Source organism: Danio rerio, chromosome 13 (assembly GCF_052040795.2).
Source record: "Danio rerio strain M-AB ecotype USA chromosome 13, GRCz13ab, whole genome shotgun sequence".
Classification (NCBI taxonomy): domain Eukaryota; kingdom Metazoa; phylum Chordata; class Actinopteri; order Cypriniformes; family Danionidae; genus Danio; species Danio rerio.
Genome location: NC_141033.1, coordinates 22,616,892 through 22,642,452, shown reverse-complemented (window position 1 = coordinate 22,642,452; position 25,561 = coordinate 22,616,892). Strand labels below are relative to the sequence as shown.

General features: G+C 35.4%; 1 protein-coding gene across 2 annotated transcripts in view; it reads right to left on the bottom strand.

Moving 5' to 3' along the window:
- The window catches only part of atrnl1a (attractin like 1a), a 465,931-nt gene that overhangs the window by 50,481 nt on the left and 389,889 nt on the right, over positions 1-25,561 (bottom strand). For both annotated transcript variants that reach the window (XR_015505851.1, XM_087279119.1), the window contains exon 28: positions 21,954-22,061. Coding sequence is in view for 1 of the 2 variants with exons in the window: in XM_087279119.1 (XP_087135245.1) it covers positions 21,954-22,061 (108 nt within the window). In the remaining variant the exon portion in view is untranslated. The remainder of the gene's footprint in view (positions 1-21,953; positions 22,062-25,561) is intronic.

Here is a 25,561-nt window from a genome sequence, read left to right as displayed (position 1 = left end):
ACACATTGCACCAACCAGCATCAGAAAACATTTAAGTCCTCAATTATACAGAAACAATCACACCATCGCTGTTATATGATGCAGCTATGTCATGTCATGTGTAACCAAAGTATATATGAACATTACCATATTATCTAGTCTAAACCAGAACTGACAGCATTATTCAGCTGCTGTGTGAACGGTTCCAGAGAGAGAGAACACCAAAGAGCGAGTGTGACTGTGCTTGAATTACTGCTTGGAAAACACATATAACTGTAGGGAGTTTGCCTCTACACTTCAGTCACATTCGGCCTCCAACATTCCTCTCAGCAAGCTCCAGGCCTTCAGTAGAGCACAGCACACACAGTCTTCTGGGAGCTCATTGTGTCGGTTATGTGGAGCCCCACCGACAGATTCATTAGCCCGTTCCTGAGTATAAAAAAGGACCATCCCGCCACCGAGACCCATTGCCAAATTTCCATTTTAATTGCAGAGCAGGAACCAGAGAGACAGAAGGAGAGTAAGTGTACGGTCCTATTACTGCTCTGGTCTAGCGAGGCTGGTCTACGGTCTACAAGAACAACAAATTAATCATCTCCCTAATGCTCAGCAAAAGCCATGACTTCTCCCCTCCTAAACAAAAGGTGGAGTGTGTCCTTCGCTATTAGCAGTGAAGATGAATGTATTTACAGAGAATCTTAACAGATAAAGCTGTGTGGTCTGCTGGACTTAAACTCAGCTAATTCGGTTTTAAAGGAACTTATGAGCTTGTAAACTCTAAATCAGATTTATTTCAATGGCAGACAATAAAAAGTAACATTATATAATTAAAAACTGTCAAACAAACTGATATGATTTCATAAAAATAGTCTTACAAACTGTCTGTCCTAAAATGTAGCTTTACCTTTAAAGAATCAAGTGGAAAATAATCATCACCCTACAGTAGATTTTAAAATAGAGTAATTACGCAAGACAAAATTTTAAACTAAGGGTTCCCTCCCTGAATTTATGCATAGTGGGAAGTCTGCAAACCTGCAATTTGATCTAGGGCTAGCCTTAAGCCTTGTCTGTGAAACTGGGAATGTACACTAACCAGCTACTTTATTTGCTCCACTTTACTAGTACAGAGTTGGACCCCTTGGATGCTTTCATGTTGTTGACGCCAAATTCTGACCCTACCATCCGAATGTCAGACCTGGCAATATTTTTCCAGTCTTCTATGGTCCAATTTTAGTCAAAAAATTTTAATCAAACTGTAGCTTTAGTTTCCTGTTCTTAGCTGACAGGAGTGGAACCTGGTGTGGTCTTTTGCTGCTGTAGCCCATCCGTCTCAAGGTTGGACATGTTGTGTGTTCAGAGATGCTCTTCTGCATAGTTTGGTTGTAATGAGTGGTTATTTGAGTTACTGTTGTCTATCTATTAGCTTGAACCAGTCTGGCCATTCTCCTCTGACCTCTGGCATCAACAAGGCATTTGCACTCACAGAATTGCCACTCACTGGATATTTTCTCCATTTTGGACCATTCTCTGTAAACCCCAGAGATGGTTGTGCATGAAAATCTCAGTAGATAAGCAGTTTTTCCATATTTTTAAGACATGGCACTGAAAAATCTAATGTAATGCAGCGTTTCTTATTTCTGAAGGAGGTTTTAAGTACTGTTTATATTTAACTATACAGAAATGTCATAACTTTTCCCATCTAAAACCACAGGTGGAGCACGTCCTTCACTATTAACAGATGATGAATGTATTTTCTTAAGAAAGAAGATAAATGTATTTTCTGAGTCTCAGACATGGGCGTCTTACGAATGCGGAAGGAAAAACAAGCATGAAACATTACACGACCCTTCATTTCAGAAACTGTTTGCTCCAAATCCAATATTGATTTTTTTTTCTGTTCTCTGTGCGAATGAAGCTATTGATTAAAAAATGCGAAGGGAGAGAAAGAACACAGCTGTCATTAGGAAATAAGAGAAACTCTTAATGGAGAGGCAGAGGCAGTTTAAGGAAGTACTGAGAGAAATTAAATCCAGCGATGCAGAAAGTTATGAGCGCAAAAGCAACCTGTTTCAACATATGAATGCCCTGTGCCAGTTATGGAAGAAGATGCAAATTCAACTCAGGGCCGTGTCGCCTGCCACCGAGACATCTGTTGTTGATGAACAACATAATTACTTACAGTCTAGGCAAAAATAAAGCTTTGCAAAACAACATATTTGAGCGCAGATTAAAGCCTGTCAGAGAGCCTTTATCACGGTTATGTGTAAAGTGCCTCTGTCTGTGGAAGATAGAGCAGACTGCCATGTCTTTACCCTTTGTTTTCTGTCACTCTTTCTCTTTTAATCTCCCTGCCTTGCCTTCAATTTAATCTTATTCTGTTTCACACTTCTCTGTTACCACAACCAGCATGTAAATGAATGAAAATTAGGCTTTTAAAAATGCTGAGTTATTTCAACCCTAATTTGGCTAAAGAGTTTTACCGCGTGAATGGGTCTGTTTGTTTCATATACATGACGAGTTTAGATGCAAAAAAATCCATGTGATTTTTCCCCACTTGTGTATGTAGGCTCAGTAATTTTACTTTTATAATGACAAATAAGTTCTTTTCAAGTGAAATAACTGAACATGACCACAGGTGGCAGACAAAAATGCTAATTTTAGGAGAACATTTCAGACGGCATTGAGAGGTTTTAGCATCTTAACTCATGGGTTTGTATGTGTCAAGCACAAGTTTTTAGTTTATAAAAAAATCAGGCAGATGTGCAACAAATTTTATACATGCAAGTGGTTAATTTTAAAAAAAAAAATAATGAAACTGTCTTCATAACAAAATTTCAAAAACAGCTGAAATAAATTTGTTTACATTATAGTTTAAGTGAAGTTTATTTATAAACTAATTTAGAGAGGATCACGCGCTTATCATAATCCTCCAATCAGATGATTCCTAAGTCACTGTTTTCGAGTGGGTTTACCCCTGGTTCCCCGGTTTCCTCCCACTGTCCAAAGACATGCATCATACTTACTGAGCCAAATGGGCACCATAGTCCAGCTCCCAGCATCATTATATTTCCTACTTTTAGCAGTTCACCTTAAGCCACATTAGCAAAGGAGTTTTTGAGATCCACCTGCAAAGGGGAGGGAGCCCTGGGCTTGAGGATCCCATGAGCTTATGGCTCTCTCCCAGGACAACATGCCAAGCAAGCTTATTATAAATCATCAGCTAAGTGTGAACCCTTGAAATGAATAAAAACTTAAAATAAAGGAACCCAGTTGTTTAAAATGATAGTGGTATAAGGATTTAAAATGCACATTTTTGGACTGCAAAAGACTGCAAAGATTTTAATTTTTTAAAATATATATATTTTTTTTTTCCGCTGAACATAAAGAAATATGTAATTTATCAAAATGTTGAATAACGATTGTCACAGACATTCATAGTAAGTGAAAATACTATGAAATTCAACGGCAAGCAGTTTTTAGCTTTTATTAAAATATATATTTTTCTATTCATCAGAAAGAAAAACACTTAAAGCAAAGGGCCAGCAAATACTCACAGACTTTTCATTTTTGAGTGAATTATACCTTTAAATGACAATTTATTTGGCGTCTTCTGAAAAAATAATTATTAATATTAAATAATTGTTAGTGGTTGCAACTATTTCGGCATATGTTTTAAGAAACAGATAATCTTTCAGCTGCAACCCAGTACTGAAAAACATCCATACACTTGTGCATTCACACACACTCATACTAAAACACTACGGCCAATTTAGTTCATCCAATTCACCTATATCACTAGTCTTTGGACTGTGGAGAAAACTGGGGCACCCAGAGGAAACCCACGGGAACACTGGGGGAACATGCAAACTCTACACAGGAATGCCAACTGGCCCAGCTGGGACTCAAACCAGCGACCCTCTTGCTGTGACGTGACAGTGCTAACCGCTGAGCCACTATGCCACTCAAAAATATTTATTTATTTATTTTCTTTCAGCTTAGTTCCTTTATTAATCTGGGGTCGCCACAGGTGAATGAACTGCCAACTTATCCAGCATATGTTTTACACAGCGGATGGTCTTACAGCCACAACCCTAACACCCATCATGCTACACACTGTGCCACAGCGTCGCCCACTCAATTATAATAATAAGATTAAAAAAAAAAAAAAAAAAACAGCTATCATTTAGTTTCAATGTCAACACTTTTCATTAGAATGAGAGCTTTTATTTGTGTGTTAATTTTAACAATAGAAAAATTACTAGTTAAAACATATTTTTAACGTGATAGATGGAGATATATAATGTTTATAGATATACAGTTAAATATAGCCACCGTTGACTGATAAAAGTAAATGCTAAAGAACAGAGCAAGTGCTAGCAATATCAAGGTCACAGGTTCAGCTCTGAATGCAAAGCAAGTCTCTCTGGATGAAAGCATCTGCCAAATCCATAGAGGTATAGCTTCAGTATATCGTAACATTTCTCTCGGGGAATGTTACCGTCTTTAAGAATTTTAAGAATATTCTTTAGGATCAAATGTTTCTTTATTTCCTTTTTGGAGACCTTTTGATCTTTACAGACTAAGAGTGAAGCAATCAGGATTTGCAGGGACGCTCTTGATGAGCAGCAGCATTTTGGATGAAAGCATTTTTCCTGACAGGCCCCTTCAGGGGTTTTGACCTAAGACTCTGAATCTCCTTGACAAACGAGGGTTTAACTCTTAAGCATTACTAATCTCTGGGGCAGACAGAAATCACAGTCTCTTCCAACACAGCAGTACATCATTGAGAAATGAACAAGGTGTCAATTCAGGCTAGACAGATGAAAAAACACATTATAGAGTGTGTTTACCTTGAGATCAAATATATTTTTAATGACAAGCATTCAGCCAAGTATTGATCTTCATTACACAACACCTGTGAAAGTTAGCGCATCACCATAAATATAAGCAATCTACAGTTATAGATGCAGTTATTCAGTTTTTCGTTTGGGTGGGCCTATTATTAAGGCTTAGCAAATAAAGTCACCCTCAAATCTATAACAAACTGCTCTGAAGATTTTGCGAAGCTTGACATTTTTTGAGAATGGCTGCAATTTCTACTTTATCTGAAAATCGAGCAGGATAAAATCCCATTAACTGACCAGACTCAGGAACAAATTTGGTCTTGAATGACAACAAGGACAACAAGCAATCAAGCAGGTGCGTAGGCATGTAGATTTTTTTTTCATTTGTATTTTTTTATCAGATAAATTAACTGATCATCTAATATGCATTGCTATTATGATTATTATTATTGGTAACACTATACGAATAAAAAAAATGTTAATGCTTTATTATATATTTTATTATATGTATTACTAAGAAAGTTCTTCATGTGGTAAGAAAATGCTTGTTTTTGTGTGTTACTGTACTGTTGCTTAATTTTAATTTTAGGACATGTTAATTTAATTTTAAGACATGTTCCTGGATCTATGTTGATCCTGGAACAACATTCCAATCAGCCAGTCAGAATTAAAGAATATGCTTTATTATTATTCCCCCCATTAATCCCCTCTGATTATGGAAAAAAAAATACAGTTATGGTTGGGTTAGGGGGTAGGAAATACTGTAGGTATGGATTACATTTTCAAACAAAAATAATTTTCCAGGAACAACATGGATGTTAATCCAGGATCGTATCATACTTGGCAAAATCATGACGTGCAAGGCAAACGACAATCCATCCATCCATCCATCCATCCATCCATCCATCCATCCATCCATCCATCCATCCATCCATCCCTCCATCCATCCATCCATCCAATCATCCAACCAACAAACCATCTATCCATCCATCCAAGCATTCAACCATCCATCCATCCAGCCATCCTTTCATTTATCCAAGCATCCAACCATCCATCTAAATCAGTTCAGACACACGACAGACAAACCAAAGCATATGGTCAAGCAGTCACCTACTTACAATCAGAGCAATGTGTCTGTCAACTAAATCTTCAAACACAATGTTCCTGTTGTTCTTATAAATAAACATATCATGTATGAACCATCATGGAAATCATAAAAAGTAATGACCCAAAAATCATTTTAACTAGCGTTTCACCTGAACATCACCTACTTATTCCTCTTTTAACACGAAAGCGAACAACACGTGAGTGTCTCTTATCTGCGCTGAACAAACATGTTATACTATATATCATATCCATTAACAGTGTGTGTCCACATAGTAATTGCACATTCTTATCTTTTCTGAGCACAGAGAGCTCAGGTACAGTCAGAACACTGAGATATTAGACCTCTAATGGATTGATTGATAAAAGGTTTATGAGACCTGGTCTACAAGACTATTGAAGCAGCTCTTCAGCTAATGGCTGTTTCCCAGACTTTCTTTGACTAATATTGGCTGAACCGCCACTGAAACATCAACTATAAAATACTGTCCTGATGGAGACAGAGATTGTCAATAACCTGAATCAAAACTGATTGGAATTCTTCACTTATTATAATAAAGCATTACTATTGAATTTAACTCTGGGTACCAATTTAATGTGTTAACTTGATATGGGGGCAACACAGTGGCTCAGTGGTTAGCACTGTCACTTCACAGCAAGGAAGTCGCTGGTTCGAGTCCCGGCTGGGCCAGCAGGCATTTCTGCATTTCTGAGTTTGCATGTCTTCACCGTGTTTATGTGGGTTTCCTTCAGGTGCTCCAGTTTTCCTCACAGTCCAAAAACATGTGGTACAGGAGAACTGAATAAACTAAATTGGCTGTAGTGTATGAGTGTGGATAAGTGTGCATGGATGTTTCCCATTACTGGTTTGCAGCTGGAAGGGCATCTGCTGTGTAAAACATATTCTGAATAAGTTGGCGGTTCATTCTACTGTGGCGACCCTTGATAAATAAAAGGACGAAGCCGAAGGAAGAATTTGGTGTTGATAAATAACTAAACCAAATAAATGATAGTAATCATGTTAACCTAAAATTCAACATAATTACACAATTTAATTGTTTAAAAAAACTGATTGAATATTAGATTAAATAAATAGCCCAAATAAAAATTATTACAATTGTTACATTAATTTACATGACATTTGCATGCTCATTCTGCATTGTGAATCTTTAAAAACAAGCAAATGAGACAAAGCTTTATTTGTTTATTTATTTATTTATTGTTTATGATTATGTGCTTGGCAGTAACCGATTATCTGTGATCTGCTTTAAGTAATCCAATTTTGAATTTAGCTTTGATTCGTTTCTTTTTGTTGTCTTACTTTTTGTTGGATTTGTTGAATTAGGTTTGCCATTATTTTGGTTTGTTTTAGTTTGTTATTTTTGTTCTTTGGTTTGTTAATTTCTCACTTGTTTGCTTCTTGTTTTGATTAATGCTTAAGTTTTGTACTAGTAATTAGTAAACTAGTAATTTGTTTTGTTTTGTCTTAATACAGAGCAGGCACAGGACGTTAACAAGACATCAGATGGACATTGTACCATAACATTGTGTGACATTGCATTTTGTTTGGAAAAAAAAATCAGACTGACGTCAATGTCCAATGTCGAACAGACATTGCATTTTGGTTACTTTCCAACGTAACCTAAAAACAACAAAAAAAAAATCTATGTCAAATGATGTTACAGCTTGGTATTGTGTGGACATTACCAGTATGACGTTGGATTTTGGGTGCCATACCTAATGAATAAATGTCAGTTTTTGACGTCAATATTTCGTAAGATGTTGGCTCAACATTGGATTTTGTTAACTTTCTAACACAACCTAAAATCAACAAAATAGCCATTTCACGTTGTTATTGGATGTAAAAATAGCATTGTCCTGCTAAAATAGCATATAATCTAATATTAATGTCTTATGAAAATGTGTGAGTAGGGGCATAGAGTGTAGGGCCATTTTACCAAGAAACATTCATATGGTAAAATCAATGATATCAGCAGACACAGGAAGCTTCATCTGTCTGGTCATTCCATGTCATCGTTCACTGCTTTTGGACACTTTAATCAAAGCAAGTCCTATTCAGTGCTTCGAGCAAGCTCAACATAATACTTAGCTCTGCGCTTCTAATGTGTGTCTTGTCAGGACGCTGATTTCTGTTACCTCTCATCTCTGTCCAAAACATCTCCTAAATCGATGATCTGTGAATGGTCTCCATGAGCTGCTCATACATCTGCCCCAGAGCTCAAGCACTAGAGCAATTCTGAGCTATAAGTAACAATATCTCCTTTCATTCATGAGTTTGTTCTGAAAGTTAACAGTGTGCTTATATTTTCAGACAAACTATGAAATACACACTTTTGAAGTACTTGATCAAATCTGGCATTGGATTTTTGTTTGGTGTGTTGGCGCACTAGTGTGTGTCTGTGGGTCTCTGTCTATGCGTACAGTATGTGTCTATGGCCCTGTTTAAGCTGTCACGTCTTGATGCTCAATTCCAATTTGTTGCCTATATCTGTTTTTATTTTTTGCCAGTCCGTTTACACGTTGTTCTAATTGAGACCCATATCCAATTCATGCGTTTACACTTGCCATAACATTTCTGATGTCGCGCATGCATAAAGCGGGTTCTAGCATCTGTGCCACACTAACCACAATGGAAAAAATTGTCTGTTTTTTAGCTCTGCGAAATATGCGAAGTGTAGTATAAGCAGTGAATGGTTCAGTTCAGATTTACCCCACGCAGTTTATGTAAAGGTATAGTCCTGATGTGTGTGTGTAGTTGAAGATGTAGCCTTTGCCTATGTACACACTGGTCTTGTTGGAGAGAATAAAGTTGTTCTATGTGTAGCCCGCAGTGCTTGTATTAATATCGACAAAAAGCAAAAGTTACAACATGAAGTTCACCCAACTTTAAAATGATTTTGAGGCGCAGGTGTGAAAGGGCCATCATCGCGGATTGCACCTATGGTTTATATATAGTGTCCCAGATCTCTGAATATTCCAATGCATGCATGAGCAAAAACTTGTAATTGGGTCACATTTAACTAGCAGTGTAAATGGGGCCAATGTGTCTGTCTGTGCAACAATCTAACAGCAATTCATAACTTTTCAATGTAGTAGCTTATTCGCATAAATTCATGAAATCTCAGTCGTACAATTTAGTATGATTTGCTCATCCACAAATGACGGTTGGGTATAGGGGTGGGGTTGGGTGCCATGCTTCCTTTTTAAATCATACATTTTCATATGACTTAACTCACACGAATCAGTCACTGAACATTCTAACATTTAAACTTGGAATTCAATAAATAAATAAATAAATAAAAGATTAAAGTCATCTCTTTTGAGTGTAATTTGCTTTCAAAGTCTTTTTACAGTTCAGTTTTAGTGATTTTCATGTTTACAATTGCGCTCCCTTCGCAGTGCACATTGATGTCATTTTGAACACAGCCGAGCGGAATTCATGGTACATCTCCAAAACTAGTATATATTTTGCAGCCATTGCCCCAAAGCTTGTGAAAAAAAAAGCATAGCATATGTTAATGGTTTTATTTTATAGTAGGTTATTTATAAAGAAATGTAGCTTACTGTATACGACATGCACCTTTTGTTTAGAATGTTTCCGCAGTGGTTTGCATCTGTTAAATTGTAAAAGTAAAAATTTAACTTTTTATCAAAAAAAAAAAAAAAGAATGTCCTACTTAATAATAATAACAACAACAACAATAATAATAATAATAATAATAATAATAATAATAATAATAAGCATCATCATCATCATCATCAGCATGATTATTATTAACGTATGATTTTTTTTCATTTCCTAATAAATAATAAATATTAAATAAAAAGTTTTAATAAACAGCCTTATTATTTATTTATTTATATAATTTATATATTATGTTGGAATAGGTGTTAGGTGTTGTTTTAAAATAGAATATGTAATGTTCTCAATATTATTTGTGAAGGAAACAGGCTCTATATGTGCTATTTAAATATATTTCAATTAATATAGAAAACGGGTGCATGTTTTTACCAAAACTAATACAATTTTTTAGTAAAACTGTAAAACAATATAATTTGCACAAAGAAATTACCAACCCATTTAGAGAATTATTATGAGCATTTTAGGTTATAACTAACATGGTTCAAATAATGGATCTGCAACAGAGAAACTACAGGTATTGGGAAACACTCTTCACTACATTGTTCTTTTCCAAAACGATGCATCTACTATGACAGTTCAGCCACGAGTTATGTAGTTGTTCGGGAAATGCACCCCAGTTTGTGTTGAGAACTCAATGTGCTTATTAACCTAGGTAGTGTCTTATTTATTCATTAATTCATTTCCTTTTCAGCTCAGTCCCTTTATTAATCTGGGGTCGTCACAGCGGAATGAACCGCCAACTTATCCAGCATAAGTTTCATGCAGCGGATGTCCTTCCAGCTGCAACCCCTACACACTCATTCACACACATACACTAAGGACGGTCTTTGGAATGTGGCGGATACCAGAGCACACAGAGGAAACTCAAGGGAACAGGGGGAGAACATGCAAATTCCACACAGATATGCCAACTGACCCAGCTGAGGCTTGAACCAGTGACCTTCTTGCTGTGATGTGATTGTGCTACCCACTGCATCACCGTGCTGCCCCCAGTTTCTCATTTATTTATTTGTTTAGTTAGTGAGATAGTTTATTAATTAATGTATTTTTTTGGGTTAGGTTATTTTGTTGATTTTGGATTATGCATTTTATTATTATTATAAGAGGGATGATTTGTTGTTTTTGTATGATTCAGCTTGATGTTTTAATTCTTTGCTTTAATTTGGGTTTGTTGTGGGTTATAAACTTCAGATTGACTTCATCAAATCTGCCATCTGTCTACTGAACTCAATAAAACTCTCAAGAACTCAATATGCTTTTTAACCTATATAGTTAACCTCTGCTAAACCACTTAACCTTTTTGTTCTAGATGAGCAAATTCCAATTTCTCAATAGACTTTATGAAAACTCACAACCACACTAAACCGATCCTTAACCTGAACCTTGACCTTTGCTATTCATGGTTCATCGAGGCCAAAGGGCCCTTGGAGGACATTCAACCTCCATCTTGATTCTTCTTAGTCAAGTCCAATATTGACGTGGATAGGCGATGCTCAGAAAAGTGCAGACACAGATCACAGTCTATTATCCGTATTAGCAGCTTTTTGTCTTCATCGTCTTCCCTGCTTCCACTCAGCAGTTTCTGACTTTGGCCTGTCTCATGTTTTGCTGATCCTGCACGTTGCTGTGAAACAGATCCAGATGTTCTTTTGGATTGAAAGGAGACTGACAGGTGAAACTAAATAGTGTCTTAGTGTGTTGTCCCTCTGGTGCAGCAGGTTAACAAGTCAACATATGGTAATACAAGGTGACAGAAGATTATATTTCACATTAATGACACAAATAAGAGGATGATGACTGGATATTTGTGAATGTGATGAAACATGGAGATATTCTGTCAGAGCTCAATGGTTGAGCTTTTGTGATTCGTTTTTACAATTTATGAGGAGAGACATTGTCACGATCGGTGGTTTGGGAAAAAGGAGAGAAGACTCAAATGCAAAGAAAAGGGTATTTATTAATGGTAAAAATAAAATAAACAGCAAAAAAAAAAAAAAAAAAAAAAACTACCCCGAGGGGTAAAACATTAAAAAACACTATAGGACAGGGGTATAAACAATGTCGAACTGGCACAGGACAGCAGACATGAGGAGATTTTATGCAGAACTAAATGAACACACAAACAGATGAACATAATTGACTAATAATGGGTTGACAAGGGGGGTGGGACTAGACAACAGACAAGGAAAGCAAATGACACAAAGAGACAACACAAGCCATGCGCTCACATAAAACAAGACTAGAACACGCAGCCAATGAGAGAACTTATTAACTGTGGGTTAATGTAAAATTTAATGTAAAAGTAAAAAAAAAAAAAGAAACATTGAACTAAATAAAATATAAAACAAACCAACTAAAACAAAATGCTAAGAAAAAATCCAATAAATAAAGGAAGCAAAGGAGCACCAGATGCAAAGCCAAGGTATCGACAAGTTAAAAGTGGCAATGCTGCAGCACAATATTATATACATAATACCAACTTTTCATCAGTTATGACTGTAAGGAATGTGACGAATCAGACACATAATTATTTTGCTTTATTCCACAAATGATATTCCGTCAACCTCTCCTACACAGAAAAACACTGGATTGTCAGTGTGTAACACGATTACAAGGTATTTACGACATGAAGGAATGCTCAGGAATGGACTCACAGACATGGTCAAGCTTCTATACGCTCCTTGTTTAAGAATGATGCTTTTACTGTAAACCTTTATTTTCTCTTGTTTTGCAACATACAGTTGAAGTCAGAATTATAAGCCCCCCTTCTTTTTTAAATATTTCCCAAATGATGTTCAACAGAGCAAGAAAATTTTCACAGTATGTCCGATAATATTTTTTTCTTCTGGAGAAAGTCTTATTTGTTTTATTTCAGCTAGAATAAAAGCAGATTTTATTTTTTTAAACACAATTTTAAGGTCAAAATTAAAATTTAAGCTCTATATTTTTCTGATAGTCTACAGAACAAACCATCATTATACAATGACTTGCCTTATTACCCTAACCTGCCTAGTTAACCTAATTAACTTAGGTAAGCCTTTAAATGTCATTTTAACTGAGATCCTGAGAGTAGGTAAAATCACCCTTATAAAAGCTGGTGACTAAGGATGCTTTCACACTAGCAATTTTATCCGCACCCGGGTTAGTTTGACGTCAGAGTACAGTGTTCTGCAGAGCGAGTGTAAACGTGTCTTCTGAACTTGGTTGCGCAACTACGAACCATTCCTGAGTCTTCCTGAAAGAGGCAGTCTATCCTTTTCATAACGTTAATTCATGTGTGTATGTGTGTGTGTATGTGTCTGTGTATCACGTACTGTACCAAGCATAGTGATCATGTCTGCTTGTCTCCACAAAAAACTGCTTTTGCAGACATTGTGTTATGTTATGAATGTTTATAATATTTTTGAAGCATGCAGATGCAATTTGCTTTCTGTATGTCCAAAATCAAAAGATTCGGTAAAAGCAGAATGACAGCAATGTGCGGAGCGTGAACGTCTTTTTATTTTGGCGCTTTGCTATCATGTCCATCACCTAGCAACAGCCGTACACAAAATAGCAGCTTGATGTCGCAAGTGTACCAGAGTTCAGAAGAAAAACAACAAAAAAACAGTGTGAACGCAAACCAACCGAGAAGGTGGCAAGGGGGGCAATCGAACCTGGGCACGTTTCAGGCAATTGAACCAAGTGTGTAACCACCCTAATGCTGGCCCAAGAGAACCCCAAAAGAATGCCAGAGAACACCCAGAGAACTCCAGGGAGCAGGCATGGACCCTGGCAAAAATGAATTAACCACATAGCTCAGACATTCCAATCTCTGATACCTTTCTTTCTTTTCTGTTAATAGTCTAGTTAAGTTTAGTATGCCATGAAACCAGAAGTCAACACAACTAGTCCTTTTGCCGCCTCAAAAACTTGAAACGACAGATTCCACCTCACTCCAATCCTCACCGGACAAAGAGCTAACCACCAGCTAACCACATGGGAACATTAACTCAATAGAGTTCTTCACCTCACAAAGGGAATGCAAGTAACATCTCCAGATTACCACTGAACTGGTGTAAACTAAATCTTACCCTAAAGAACCATTGAAGGGTTAAATTGATCTGTCTCTACAACTGTATGTATGTGTGTTTGTGTTAGTTAGTTTCTGTTAGATTAGTTAATAAAGTTTAATTTTGTATAAAGCAAGGTGCCTGTGCATGTATATGAATCAAATGTCTTAAACTTTGATCCTGTTACCCTGTTAAAACATAAATGTTTTTTTTATTTTATTAGCAATAGCCATAATTGAAGTAAACTGTCTGTTCAAACAATCGTTGGACGATTCATTTGTTCAGATATAAAGAATCGATTAATTTGAAGCCTCCTTTAAATTAATTTTCAATTCACTTTGAGCTAATTTGCTACATGTCAAGAGAAAGAGAATGTGTGCATGTAAATGACACAGCATATCTAATCGCTCATAGTGGCATGTTAGCTACCTCTTTGCAAATATTTCCGAGCATATTCAAGAGCTTGTTAAACCCCATCAGCTCCCCGGTGCAGCACATGTTGCTGTCCTCAAGATTACACAGAGGAACAAAGGCTCCTGCAACAGTCGCTAAGGTTACCACTAATTTTTCTGGGAAGCTAATTCATTTTGAACTTTGATAAAAACTGACTGGAACTACTTGTGCATTAAACAATTTTACTGCACACCTTCCAGCTAATCAGAAGCAAGAATTTCAACAGATCATGGGATACAACAAATATGACCTTGTTTGGGTTTCACTGGCAGCCATCTATAATTGCTCAGTGGTCTGCATGAACTGACAACCAAAGTTGGGTCTGTGGGGAAAAAAAGTGAGAGCGCCTGTCTACTGATGAGCGAGACCTGACAAACAGAAATAGAGAGAAGAAAGGGAACAAGTGGATCATTTTTGGCTTGTGAGACCTGCCAGTGATGCCGCTCTGTATTTGAACAGCTGAGATTGTTTAGATAAGAGCAGTCCAGAGACACACAGACAGACAGCTCAGTGAACAGATGTTTGGGTCGACTGCTGTCATCTCTCTGATCGCTCCCACCACTCTCAGCTTCCTCACATCAACAGCACATTTGGCCCGAGTGCAGACTGTAACTGATGCCTATAGAGACAGACAAGCTATCGCAGAGGACAGACTAATGCTGAAGCAGATTCACTGCTTATGTTTTTTAATATTTTGTTTATATGAGTTTAAAATTTAAATGCAGTCTTTGATTGCATCCCAGTTTTTTTATTAATTTTATTTTATTCCTTTTTTAAATCAAAGAACCATGAAAAGTACTACCCATTGTTCTACTGACAGTCTTCTAAGAACAGGAAAAAACAATATTTTAAAGGGCACCTATGATGAAAATTCTTTTTTTGTAAACTGTTTGTACAGAACTGTGTTTAGGTATAGAGTGTCCACTGTCATTTTGGGGTGATGTAAAGACAATTAATCTCTTTTGTTAAAATTTCTGGCATTTAAAATAGCATCCAAATCCCTCCCATTTTGAGGCCAACGACAACGTGAAATAAGGGTGTAGTTGTCCGGCCACTAAACTGACCCTTTGCTAAGTCCCGCCCTCCAGAGTTACTGTTGTTACACCTGTCAAGCTTTCGTGCCTGACACCTCTATTGCAATATGTATGCGCCGGTGTCAGACATTCCCAGGTATATAATTAGTCATTTTTGGCAAACAGGTGAAATATCCGAGAAAGCCAGACAAAAAAAAAAAAAAAAAAAAAAAGACTGCAGTATGCATTACAGGGGTATTCACAACATACGAGGCAACCGATTAGAATACAACATAATCAAAATTGAAGCTAGGTTAGCCTAGCCGCCTCATACGCTGACCATTCAATAGCTTAGTTCATTCACAGCTGGAGAGGGGAAATTTTACAATAATCTAATAATAACAAATTAATCTGTGATTTCCCTTTTTTAGCCAAAAAGCTGGATAGATTCATTGTTGTGCAGTGAATAACAGCGTTACTAACCGATAAGTAAACACCCATGGACAGTGCTTCAACATAATTCATTCATAGAAAGAAGCTTGTAGATTGTAGCTCTGACATAGGCATGAGGGATATAAATTACTGAAAAATAGCTGTGGGTGAAGTATATTGATTGCAAGTGCTCAGATTGTGATCACGTCTCTGCATTGTTTTGTTGGTATGTAATTTCAAATGTCCGTAGCTTGAAACAGATGGAAATATGATTGCTATTTGTATGACTACTATTGTGAGGACTTATACAGAGCATTGCTCATGATAACAAGCGAAAAAGAAAAAGACAGCTTGGGACACATAACGTGCTTTGTATTTTTGTAGGGTGAGAGTTGTGTGAGTTATTGCCATCTATCTCTGAATGTGTTGGGGATATCGAAAACAAAAACAACTTAACTCCACTCTTTTAGCGCCCTTCACAGAGTTGATCTACGCTGACTTTTCTCCTCTTGGGTTTAAAAATTTCACCACAGCATCCAAACTTTTAGGATAACGGTATCAGATTTATACAATCCATATGCACAACGCTTTGGCTTGTTTACCTCGCTTGAAAGCTTGACAGACCTCCTGCGTGTAGCTACGGTTGCTAAGCCACGATTGGTGTCTGCCCGTTTTCGGGTGTGGCTTAGCAAAGGGTTAATTAATTGGGAGCTGTTTATTAACCTGTTAGCCAGCATTCACTTTTGGGAATTTACACCTATCTAACTTTAAATACTAACAGTTCTTGACCCCAGTAAGCTACAAACACAAATTAGGAATCATTGGATAGAACAAACTTTGGTCTTTATATAGATGCTTAAATAATGTCTCCATAGTAACATGTTTAATCATATCAACAAGACAGGACATGCGTAAAGCAAATGGGATATAAAGATCTGTTCAGCTCGCTGTGATCATCAAATGTGATCAAGAATGAGTTTCACAAGTTTAAAAAGTTTTTGAAACAGTGCATGTTTGTAATGAATTACAGCAATTTTACCATCTTTACTTCATCACCACAGCTGCGTGTCAGAACAATTATAAAAGAACACGATTTAATCCCAATTTGTGGATGTTATATGAGGTTTAACAGATATCCATACAACAGTGTATGTTAATGTGTATCCTATCACATTTGCCATGCAAAAACAGTGCAAAGTTAAATGTGCAGGCTGTGTGTGTTTGCATAAACTTTGTAACAACATTGTGTGACTCATCATTGCAGAAAGGCTTGAATTAACTCCACAACATATGCATACAATAATAATTGGTAAAGTTCTTATATTTACGTAAGATCTGCTTTCTTCATGTCTGTTATTGTGCTGTTTATCTGATGCAGTCGAGGTGGAGATTGAGGCATACTCTGACAGGCACATGGGAATGGTGGGCGGGGCATTAACCAGCATCAAAGGCACAGGCAACAAAAACAGCTGCAATGTGTTAAAAGCAGAATATTTCAATATTCTAAAAGGTGTAATAAATAATCTGATGGTGTTTTGAGCTGAAACTTTACAGACACATTCTGGAGACACAAAAGACTTAAATCTTAAAAAAAGGGGTAAAATAGGTGCCCTTTAAAATATATACAAACAGATTTAGCACACATTGATAAACAAATGCATGAATGTAGCTTTGATGTGCATAAACATATTTCTAAAACATAAAAAAAACACACCTTTAATGCCGTCATGTCCATGAATATGTACGTGAGTTTGTGCATGCATCTGAATAATAATGGTCTTCCTCTAGCCCGACAGCTCATAAGTATCATAAATAGTCTTTATCTCCCCAACGCCCACAGGAGGTAAATACAGCACATTAAAGCCCTGCATATGAAATTGATCTATTTCTCACAGCATTATAAAAACCCTGGGCCGCTATTGATCAGCACAACATTTAAGGCAAGATATGCTTTGGCGTAGTGCAGGTGCTCTGGGCTGTGGTTCATCAGCTTTATTATGTTGTATGGATGTTATATGGACGCTGATGTGAAGATTTATGCTAATGACTCTCCTGTTGTTTTATAATGCAGTAAAGGTCATAGAGGCTGCTGCAATCACATGTGCCACAATGGCTTATCCAACAAATGGCAGCCAGTGATTTACCTGCTTTTTATTTCGCTCATTGCATTAGATCCTATTGTGGAACACTTACATGACATCCATAAATAATTTATCTTTCAATTTAAGACTCAATATAGTTAACATTTAAAATCATTCTTTTTGAATGCTTTGAATCAAGGCTCAGCTTAGTTGATAAAAAATGTAAACACAGTCCAGAAAGTGACACTGTGTGTTTTCTTTAATTTACAAAAACACAAAGTTTTATTGTTTCAATTCTCCTTGAAATGTGCTTTTAATTCTAGACAGGCCAAAAGGGCAATCATTGTTGACATCTGAAGAATCATCTGTTGTCAAAATCAGGAAAGCTTAAACTGCAGAGAGCTTGCAGTCAAAAAGGCAAAGTGAGAGAATCGGTGCTAAAATGAGAGCAAATATCTGCATGTCTTTTAAAAGGTGGCAGCAACTCAAGAGAGCTGAATGGATTAAAGACTGTATTTGAATTTGAATGTATTTGAATGTATTTATTTATTAATTTTATTGTATTATTTTTGCTGCTGGTGACATTTAAGTTATTTCATTTGTTAAATACGTAGTTAGATAATTAATGATGTGACTGATCAACCCTTAGATCAAAATATCAGTGCTTCCCACATGTTTGAAATATACTTGCAGTAGTAGCCGGATTGAAACGCACCATTTACACATCCCACATAAATAGTTAACTATATACAACAAACAAAACATAATTTAATTTTAACAATAATTGTATTTATTATGACACTGTTTTACACTGTTTCTTTTCAATGGGTTAAAAAAAACTGTTGAAATATATGTAATTTTAGATATGTACTGTATATAAAATAGCCTATGTAATATATTAACATTATCAAATGAATATAATAATCAGCAAATGAGAAATAAATCACATAAAATGAATAAAAACAGACAATTTTTCAAAAAAAAAAAAATCATAATTACAAGATTAAAACTTGTAGATTATTTAAATAGGGCAAATGCGTTGATTAACAACTAATGGTCTATATATATTTTGCAGCCAGTTTAGACCAGTCATTTCATCCTCTCTGTGTCAGGGTCCGGACACTAGCTCTGTTTTGTCATGTTGTGCTCGGGTCGATTTTTTTGGGGTCGAGCACTTGTTTTCTGTCATTGTGTGTGTCTCTGTGTGCGCGCCGTTGTGGGTGTGAGCAGACCATGAGTGCATGGTGAGTGTTTTCATTCATCGTGTACTCGTGTCTTGCATTCAGTCTTCTGTTGGTGTTGTGTTTAGCATATGGTTCATGTTTACATGCACCGTACGCTTGTGTTGTTATATGAACCTGCGGTTAATGAGTTCTCTCATTGGCTGCATAATCTAGTCTTGTTTTATGTGAACGCATGGCTTGTGTTGTGTCTCTTTGTGTCATGTGCTCTCCCATCTATTGTCTAGTCCCTCCCCCCTTGTTAACCCATTATTAGTTTATTAGATTCACCTGTTTGTTAACACCTGTTTGTTCACCTGTGTGTTAGTTTACTTCTGCTTATATTCTCCTCATGTCTGCTGTCCTGTGCCAGTTCGTCATCGTATGTTGTCTTGTCCTGTTGTATGTTGCCTTGTTCCAGTCCTGAGTGCTCCAGTCCTGATCCTTGCCAGCCTGCCCAGTCTAGTTTGTTTTGTTTGTTTATTTGTTTTGTAAGTGTTTTCCCCCTCGGGGTGGTTTGTTTTGCTTTTTATTTTATTTTATTCTAAATAAATACCATCTTTCCCTGCACTTGGGTCCTCATTTCTTTTCCCCACCCACGATCCTGACACTCCGAGCATATAGTACAGTTTTTCTGAATTGTTTAGATTAGAAAATCTATTTTTTACTTTTTCTCTTGTGGCTGTGCATGCTGTCAGCTGTGAAGCAAGCAGAAAGTAGTATTTAATAAAAAAAAAAAAATACTGCAAAAACAGACTAACCTTTTAAGAAGTGAAAGCAAAAGTTAAATCCCAGACATTTTAAGAGAATTAGAAACCCGGGTCGGACAAACATTTTAAGTCCCACAAAGGCACGTCTATGTGGGTCTGCAAAGCCAGTAAGACTGAAGAGCTGACAGGTTTCGCACAAACAGAACTAAACGGGTAAACGGGAGAAGATTATCGCGAAAATTTGCTTATTTTGGGCAGATACAAAATATATCACTGGGAAACACCCATACACACTCAATCACACACATACACTACGGACAATTTAGCTTACCCAATTCACCTATACCACATGTCTTTTAACTTGTGGGTGAAACTGGAGCACCCAAAGGAAACCCAAGCAAACACTGGGAGAACATGCAAACTCCACAAAGAAATGCCATCTGACCCAGCCGAGGTTTGAACCAGCGAACGTCTTTCTGTGAGGCGATCGTATAACCCACTGTGCCACTGTGCAGCCCTAGGATGTTTATAATAGTAAAATAAAAATAAAAATGTGTCACTAAATACACTTGGGGGCCGTTAATATATCTGGGCAGCCCGCCTAAGTAAAGTCAAGAGGCAGTGCTGGGTTGAACCCCCTTTCCCGAGTTATTTTGAAGATATCACTTTTTCTATTTCCATAGAGATGCATCTTGTTTATGACAAATTACAGTCCCATTTACTGCAGAGGGGATTAGAGCTGTTGGATTTACAACACGTTAATTCATCAACGTCTCCTAAGCTATATGAAAGTAAGTGTTTGTTTAAATGGGAGATGAATAGAGTAAACATTCTTATTCTATTTTCTTGTGAGTACAACACATTGTAAGAGCATGTGTAAAATAATTGTTATTGCCATCTTGCTTGTGTTTCTCACTCTGGCTTGTCAGTGGTAGTCTGTGAAGCTGAAGCGTCCTCCTGATGGCACAGTAGTATATTTAAACATTTTTTTCTTTTTTTAATGAATGCTTCTATGGGTAACCAAAAATGGCTATTCAGAAAGAGGCATGCGACGCTTGTCAAATAACAATGTATCAAGGGTTTCAAACAAAATATGCAAACAAACAAATAATGTTTATTTTAGGTTTCAGACATTTAAATACCCATACATACTAGCAAATGATAATATTTATGGTTAATTAACGGAGAATACAATAGAGCTACATGCAGAGACTGTTTTACCAGGCCGTGAATTAAAGTTAATAATACTGTAAATAATGTTTTATTTCCCACACGGACCGGATGTTTTGCTTTGCCTAGAATAATGGCATTTAATTTGGATTTGTGTGTATTTTTAATCTAAAAAAACCTACAACCATTCACTATCTTTATAAAAATCTCCAGGAACCATGGATTCAGCTCAAATTCTTCTTTAATAGAAAAAGTCACCTACATCTTGGATGACCTGTGGGTGAGTAAATTAACAGGATTTGTGTGTGTGTGTGTGTGTGTGTGTGTGTGTGTAGATCTCTTTAATACACTTTAATCATTTTAATTTAATTTTAAAATTATATGAGAGGAACAGTTGGTGTAGTGCAGCAGATGTTGTTTTACACCTGAAGAGTTCTAGGTGTAACATTGAAGATGGCTCAGTCATTGAGTGCTTCTCACACTTTTCAGTCCAGATATTAAGCACAGCAGGTCTAGCACACTCTTAACACTTAATCTGTTCTTCCAGCAATTAGCAGTTATCTGGTACGATTCAAATCACGCCACAGCTATTTAAAAAGTCTTGGGTGTATTTTAAAAACACATCCAGATTTCCATGCATATGTTTCCCTCAGCTCTTTCCAACACAATCTACTTTCACAACCCAATCAGACAGATGTACGTAGAACAAGACACAGAAACTGTTCAATAAATAACAGACAACTAGACATGTGTTTGACTTTTTTAAGAGGTCAGTGATTGCAGATGGCATTTAAACAGTGATTGAAAAAAGCCTGAATCTTTGAAAATAAGTGAGAGATGCTCTAACAAAGCAGATTAGATGAAATCTCACTATTTATCATTAAAATAAGTAAAATCAATTCAGTTGATGTTAAATCAAGATGCCTCTGTCTAGCCAAATACGGTAAAATGAACACAGTAGCAAGTAGCAGTAGCACTCATATGAAGCAAATTAAACACTATCAAAAGAAAAGTAGTTTATGGGAAGGCATTGCAGGTGAATACAGTTAAAAAAAAGAGTCAGTGTCAGTGTTATTATTATTATTATTATATATTTGCAATTTTGTAAAATATATATATATTTTTAATTTAATATTAGGTGTTGGTATTATTATGTTAAGAGTGTTAATTGTGTTACATGCTTAAACCTAATGTGTTTTAAATGTAAACTTAAACTAACACATTTACTCACATCTGCCTGGCCCTGCAGAAGCTCCTCCTCTTCCTCTGGAGCCTCGAGTGCAACTGTGACAGTGGCAAACGGACGGCTGGCCATCTGTTGGCGCTCTCGCATTAGTTGCTGTAGAAAGACACAGAAGAAAAAAGAATACTGTGTTAAGATAAATAAACAATTAAGAAGCACTATGATTTCAATCCTGATATATTCCTTTTTTTCCGCCCGCAGAGAGCTCTGGAAGAGGAAACAACCATATTAGATAAAAATCAAGTGATAAATTACCCACTGAGGTCAAATTGATAGAAAAAAAGTGTCACAAAATTACAGACTTTTATTTTGGATGTAGTGACATTGTAAACACATTGTTATAACATTGTATTTAAATGTGAGTAATGTGTTAAAAACTGCAACTACTGTGTCGTAACATTGTAATTACTATGTCATTATATTGTAGTTACATCCAAGATAATATTTATAAATGTAAATGTTCCTTTGTTCTTTGCATGTACAGTATTTGTTTATTTATAGTTGTAAATATACACAGTACACATGTATTTACAAACTTAATTACTATGTCATTAAATTGTAAATACGTTTACGTTACAATTGCGTTTACATTTTAATAACATCCAAGATATTTTTTATAAACCTAAATGTTTCTTTGTATATTTCATGTACAGTTTGTGTAGTACAAATGTATCTACAGACATTTACTCTAAATGTTATTACTTTGTAATAACATTGTAATTACATTGTTATGACATGTAATGTATGTAATTACATCTTTGTTATTACATTGTTATGACATTGTAATTACATATTTGTATTGTACATGTTTTTGTATATTTCATGCACAGTAGTTATGTATTATAGTTATAAACACACACAGTACACGTAAAATGTTATACAAACTATGATGTTGGATGTAATTACTATGCTGTTACATTGTAATTCCATTTAGATTTCATTGTAATTGCATGCAAGATTTACAAACATCTTTGTAGATTTCATGTACAGTTTGTATTTATAGTTAAATAATATTTAAATATGCACAGTGCACATGTAATATGTAATTACAAACATTAATTTTGATTTATAAACACGTTTGTACATGTGTATAATGAATGTGTCATTAGATTGTAATTACATTGTAAATATATTGTATTTACACCCAAGATAATATTTATAAACGTAAATGTTTCTTTGTATATTTCATGCACTTTATTTGTGTATTTATAGTTATTTGTGTAAATAAATACAATACATATGTTATGTAACTACAAACTATTATATTGAATTCATTTACATTGCTATTATATTGTAATTATATCCCAGATAACATTTATCAATGTGTCTTTGTATACTTTATCTACAGTGTATATTTTTAGTTTATACTTTAATGTACACAGTGCACATGTATGTAATATGTAATTGCAAACTTTCATAGTATTTAAATACTGTGTAGTTACATTGTAAATACACTGTAGTTACATCCAAGATAATATATATATATATATATATATATATATATATATATATATATATATATATATATATATATATATATATATATATATATATATATATATATATATATATATATATATTGTAAATGTTTCTTTGCATATTTCATGTGCAGTATTTGTTTATTTATAGTTGTATACATAAATAAACACAGTTCACAGGTAATTACAAACTTTTATCGTGTGCAAATACTGTGTTGTTATATTGTAATTACTACTGTATGTTAAAAAATTGTATTTACATTGTAGTTACATCCAATATAATGTTTATAAATATGAAAGTTTCTGTTAATTGCATGTACAGTATTTGGTTATTTATAGTTGTCCACGTAAATATACACAGGTCACATGTAATTACAATTTTTTTGTTTTGTGTGCAATTTCATTGTAGTTACATCCAAGATAATATAAATAAACCTAAATGTTTCTTTGCATAGTTCAAGTACAGTGTTTGTGGTTTGAGTATTTAAACAAATACACGCAGTACATATGTAAATACAAACGTTTATTTTGGATGTAATTACTATGTCACTACATCATAATTACTATGTATTAACATTGTACTTACACTGTTATAACATTTAACGACTATGTAGTAACATTGTAATAATTACATGCAAGATTTACAAACATGTTTGTATATTTCATGTACAGTTTGTTTTTTCAGCTATATATTTAAATAGGCACAGTACACGTATGTAATATGTAATTACAAACATTAATCTGGTTTTATTAACACGTTTGTATGTTTGCAATTACTGTGTTGTTACATTATATTTACATAAGTCATTACGCTGTAATTACATTGTAGTTACATCCAAGATAATATTTTTAAATGTGAATGATTCTTTATTTATTTCATCCACTGTATTTGGTTATTTATAGTTGTATACGTAAATATACACAATACACATTTTTCTTGTGTGCAATTACTGTGTCATTACTTTGTAACTACTATGTCATTACATACATTTATTAATTGTTTGTTATATGGAATGCATAATCTTTGAAGCTCAATATTTCAAAATAATTTAAAACACAGACAGAACCTTATAATTCTGAGGCGACAATATGTTCTTTTAGTTGAGATGCGCTTTTGAATTGGATTTGGGCTGAATCACTCATGTCAGCAAGGGTCTGGATGTTTATGTTTGAAACACTGGTGTTTCTCACATTTTCAGTCTGTGCCAAAAGGACAGTCATGGAAGACAGCTGTGTTTCCTTTTTATAATGAAGCAAATCATTTCAAATTTGGCTTGTCAATCGACGCAACAAAGTTAAGAATCCTTCTAAACTCAACTCGCTCATAGGCCGTTGTATTCTTCCCGCTGTAGACCTACACACACCTGTGTTTGCACCAGATTGCCACCCAGAGGAACAAAGTTGCTGCTAGTGTGAATTTGGTATCAGGCATAATGTATTTCATACTGTAAAAACCTTATTATATAAACTTACCCTACCTCTAAACCCAATCTTCACAGAAAACCTGTGGCAAATTTTGCATGCCAAAAGACCCTTTTAAGTACAGTATACCAAACTATGACTTTGTTTTAACTAATGAGGAGAATGCATTTTCTCATAAACTACACCACACACACACACACACACACACACACACACACACACACACACACACACACACACACACGCACATGCACACACACACACACAAACACACAATGATAAATATACTAATTTTACTAACTAAATTGCAAGTTCAAATCACAATTTCAATATTACATATGTTCCGTAATTCACACAGTGCAGGTTGGTTTAATGCTTCAAATTTCACATTTAAAAATGTTGAATATTTTTATAATTCACTTTGCAGCTATGGTGATTCCAGTCATTTTAAATTACATGGCAAATTATATAGCGATTTTACTTAATATAGCGTCTTTTTTATTAAAAACATGCATTGAGAAATAGAGATGTAACAGTTCACAGTGAGTCCGTTGAAATAAATTTAAATGTGACGATTCAGTCATTCATTTTCATTTATTTTATTTTCGGCTTAGTCCCTTTATTAGTCTGGAGTCACCGCAATGGAATGAACCACCAACTTATCCAGATCAGGTTTTTATGCAGCGGATGCCCTTT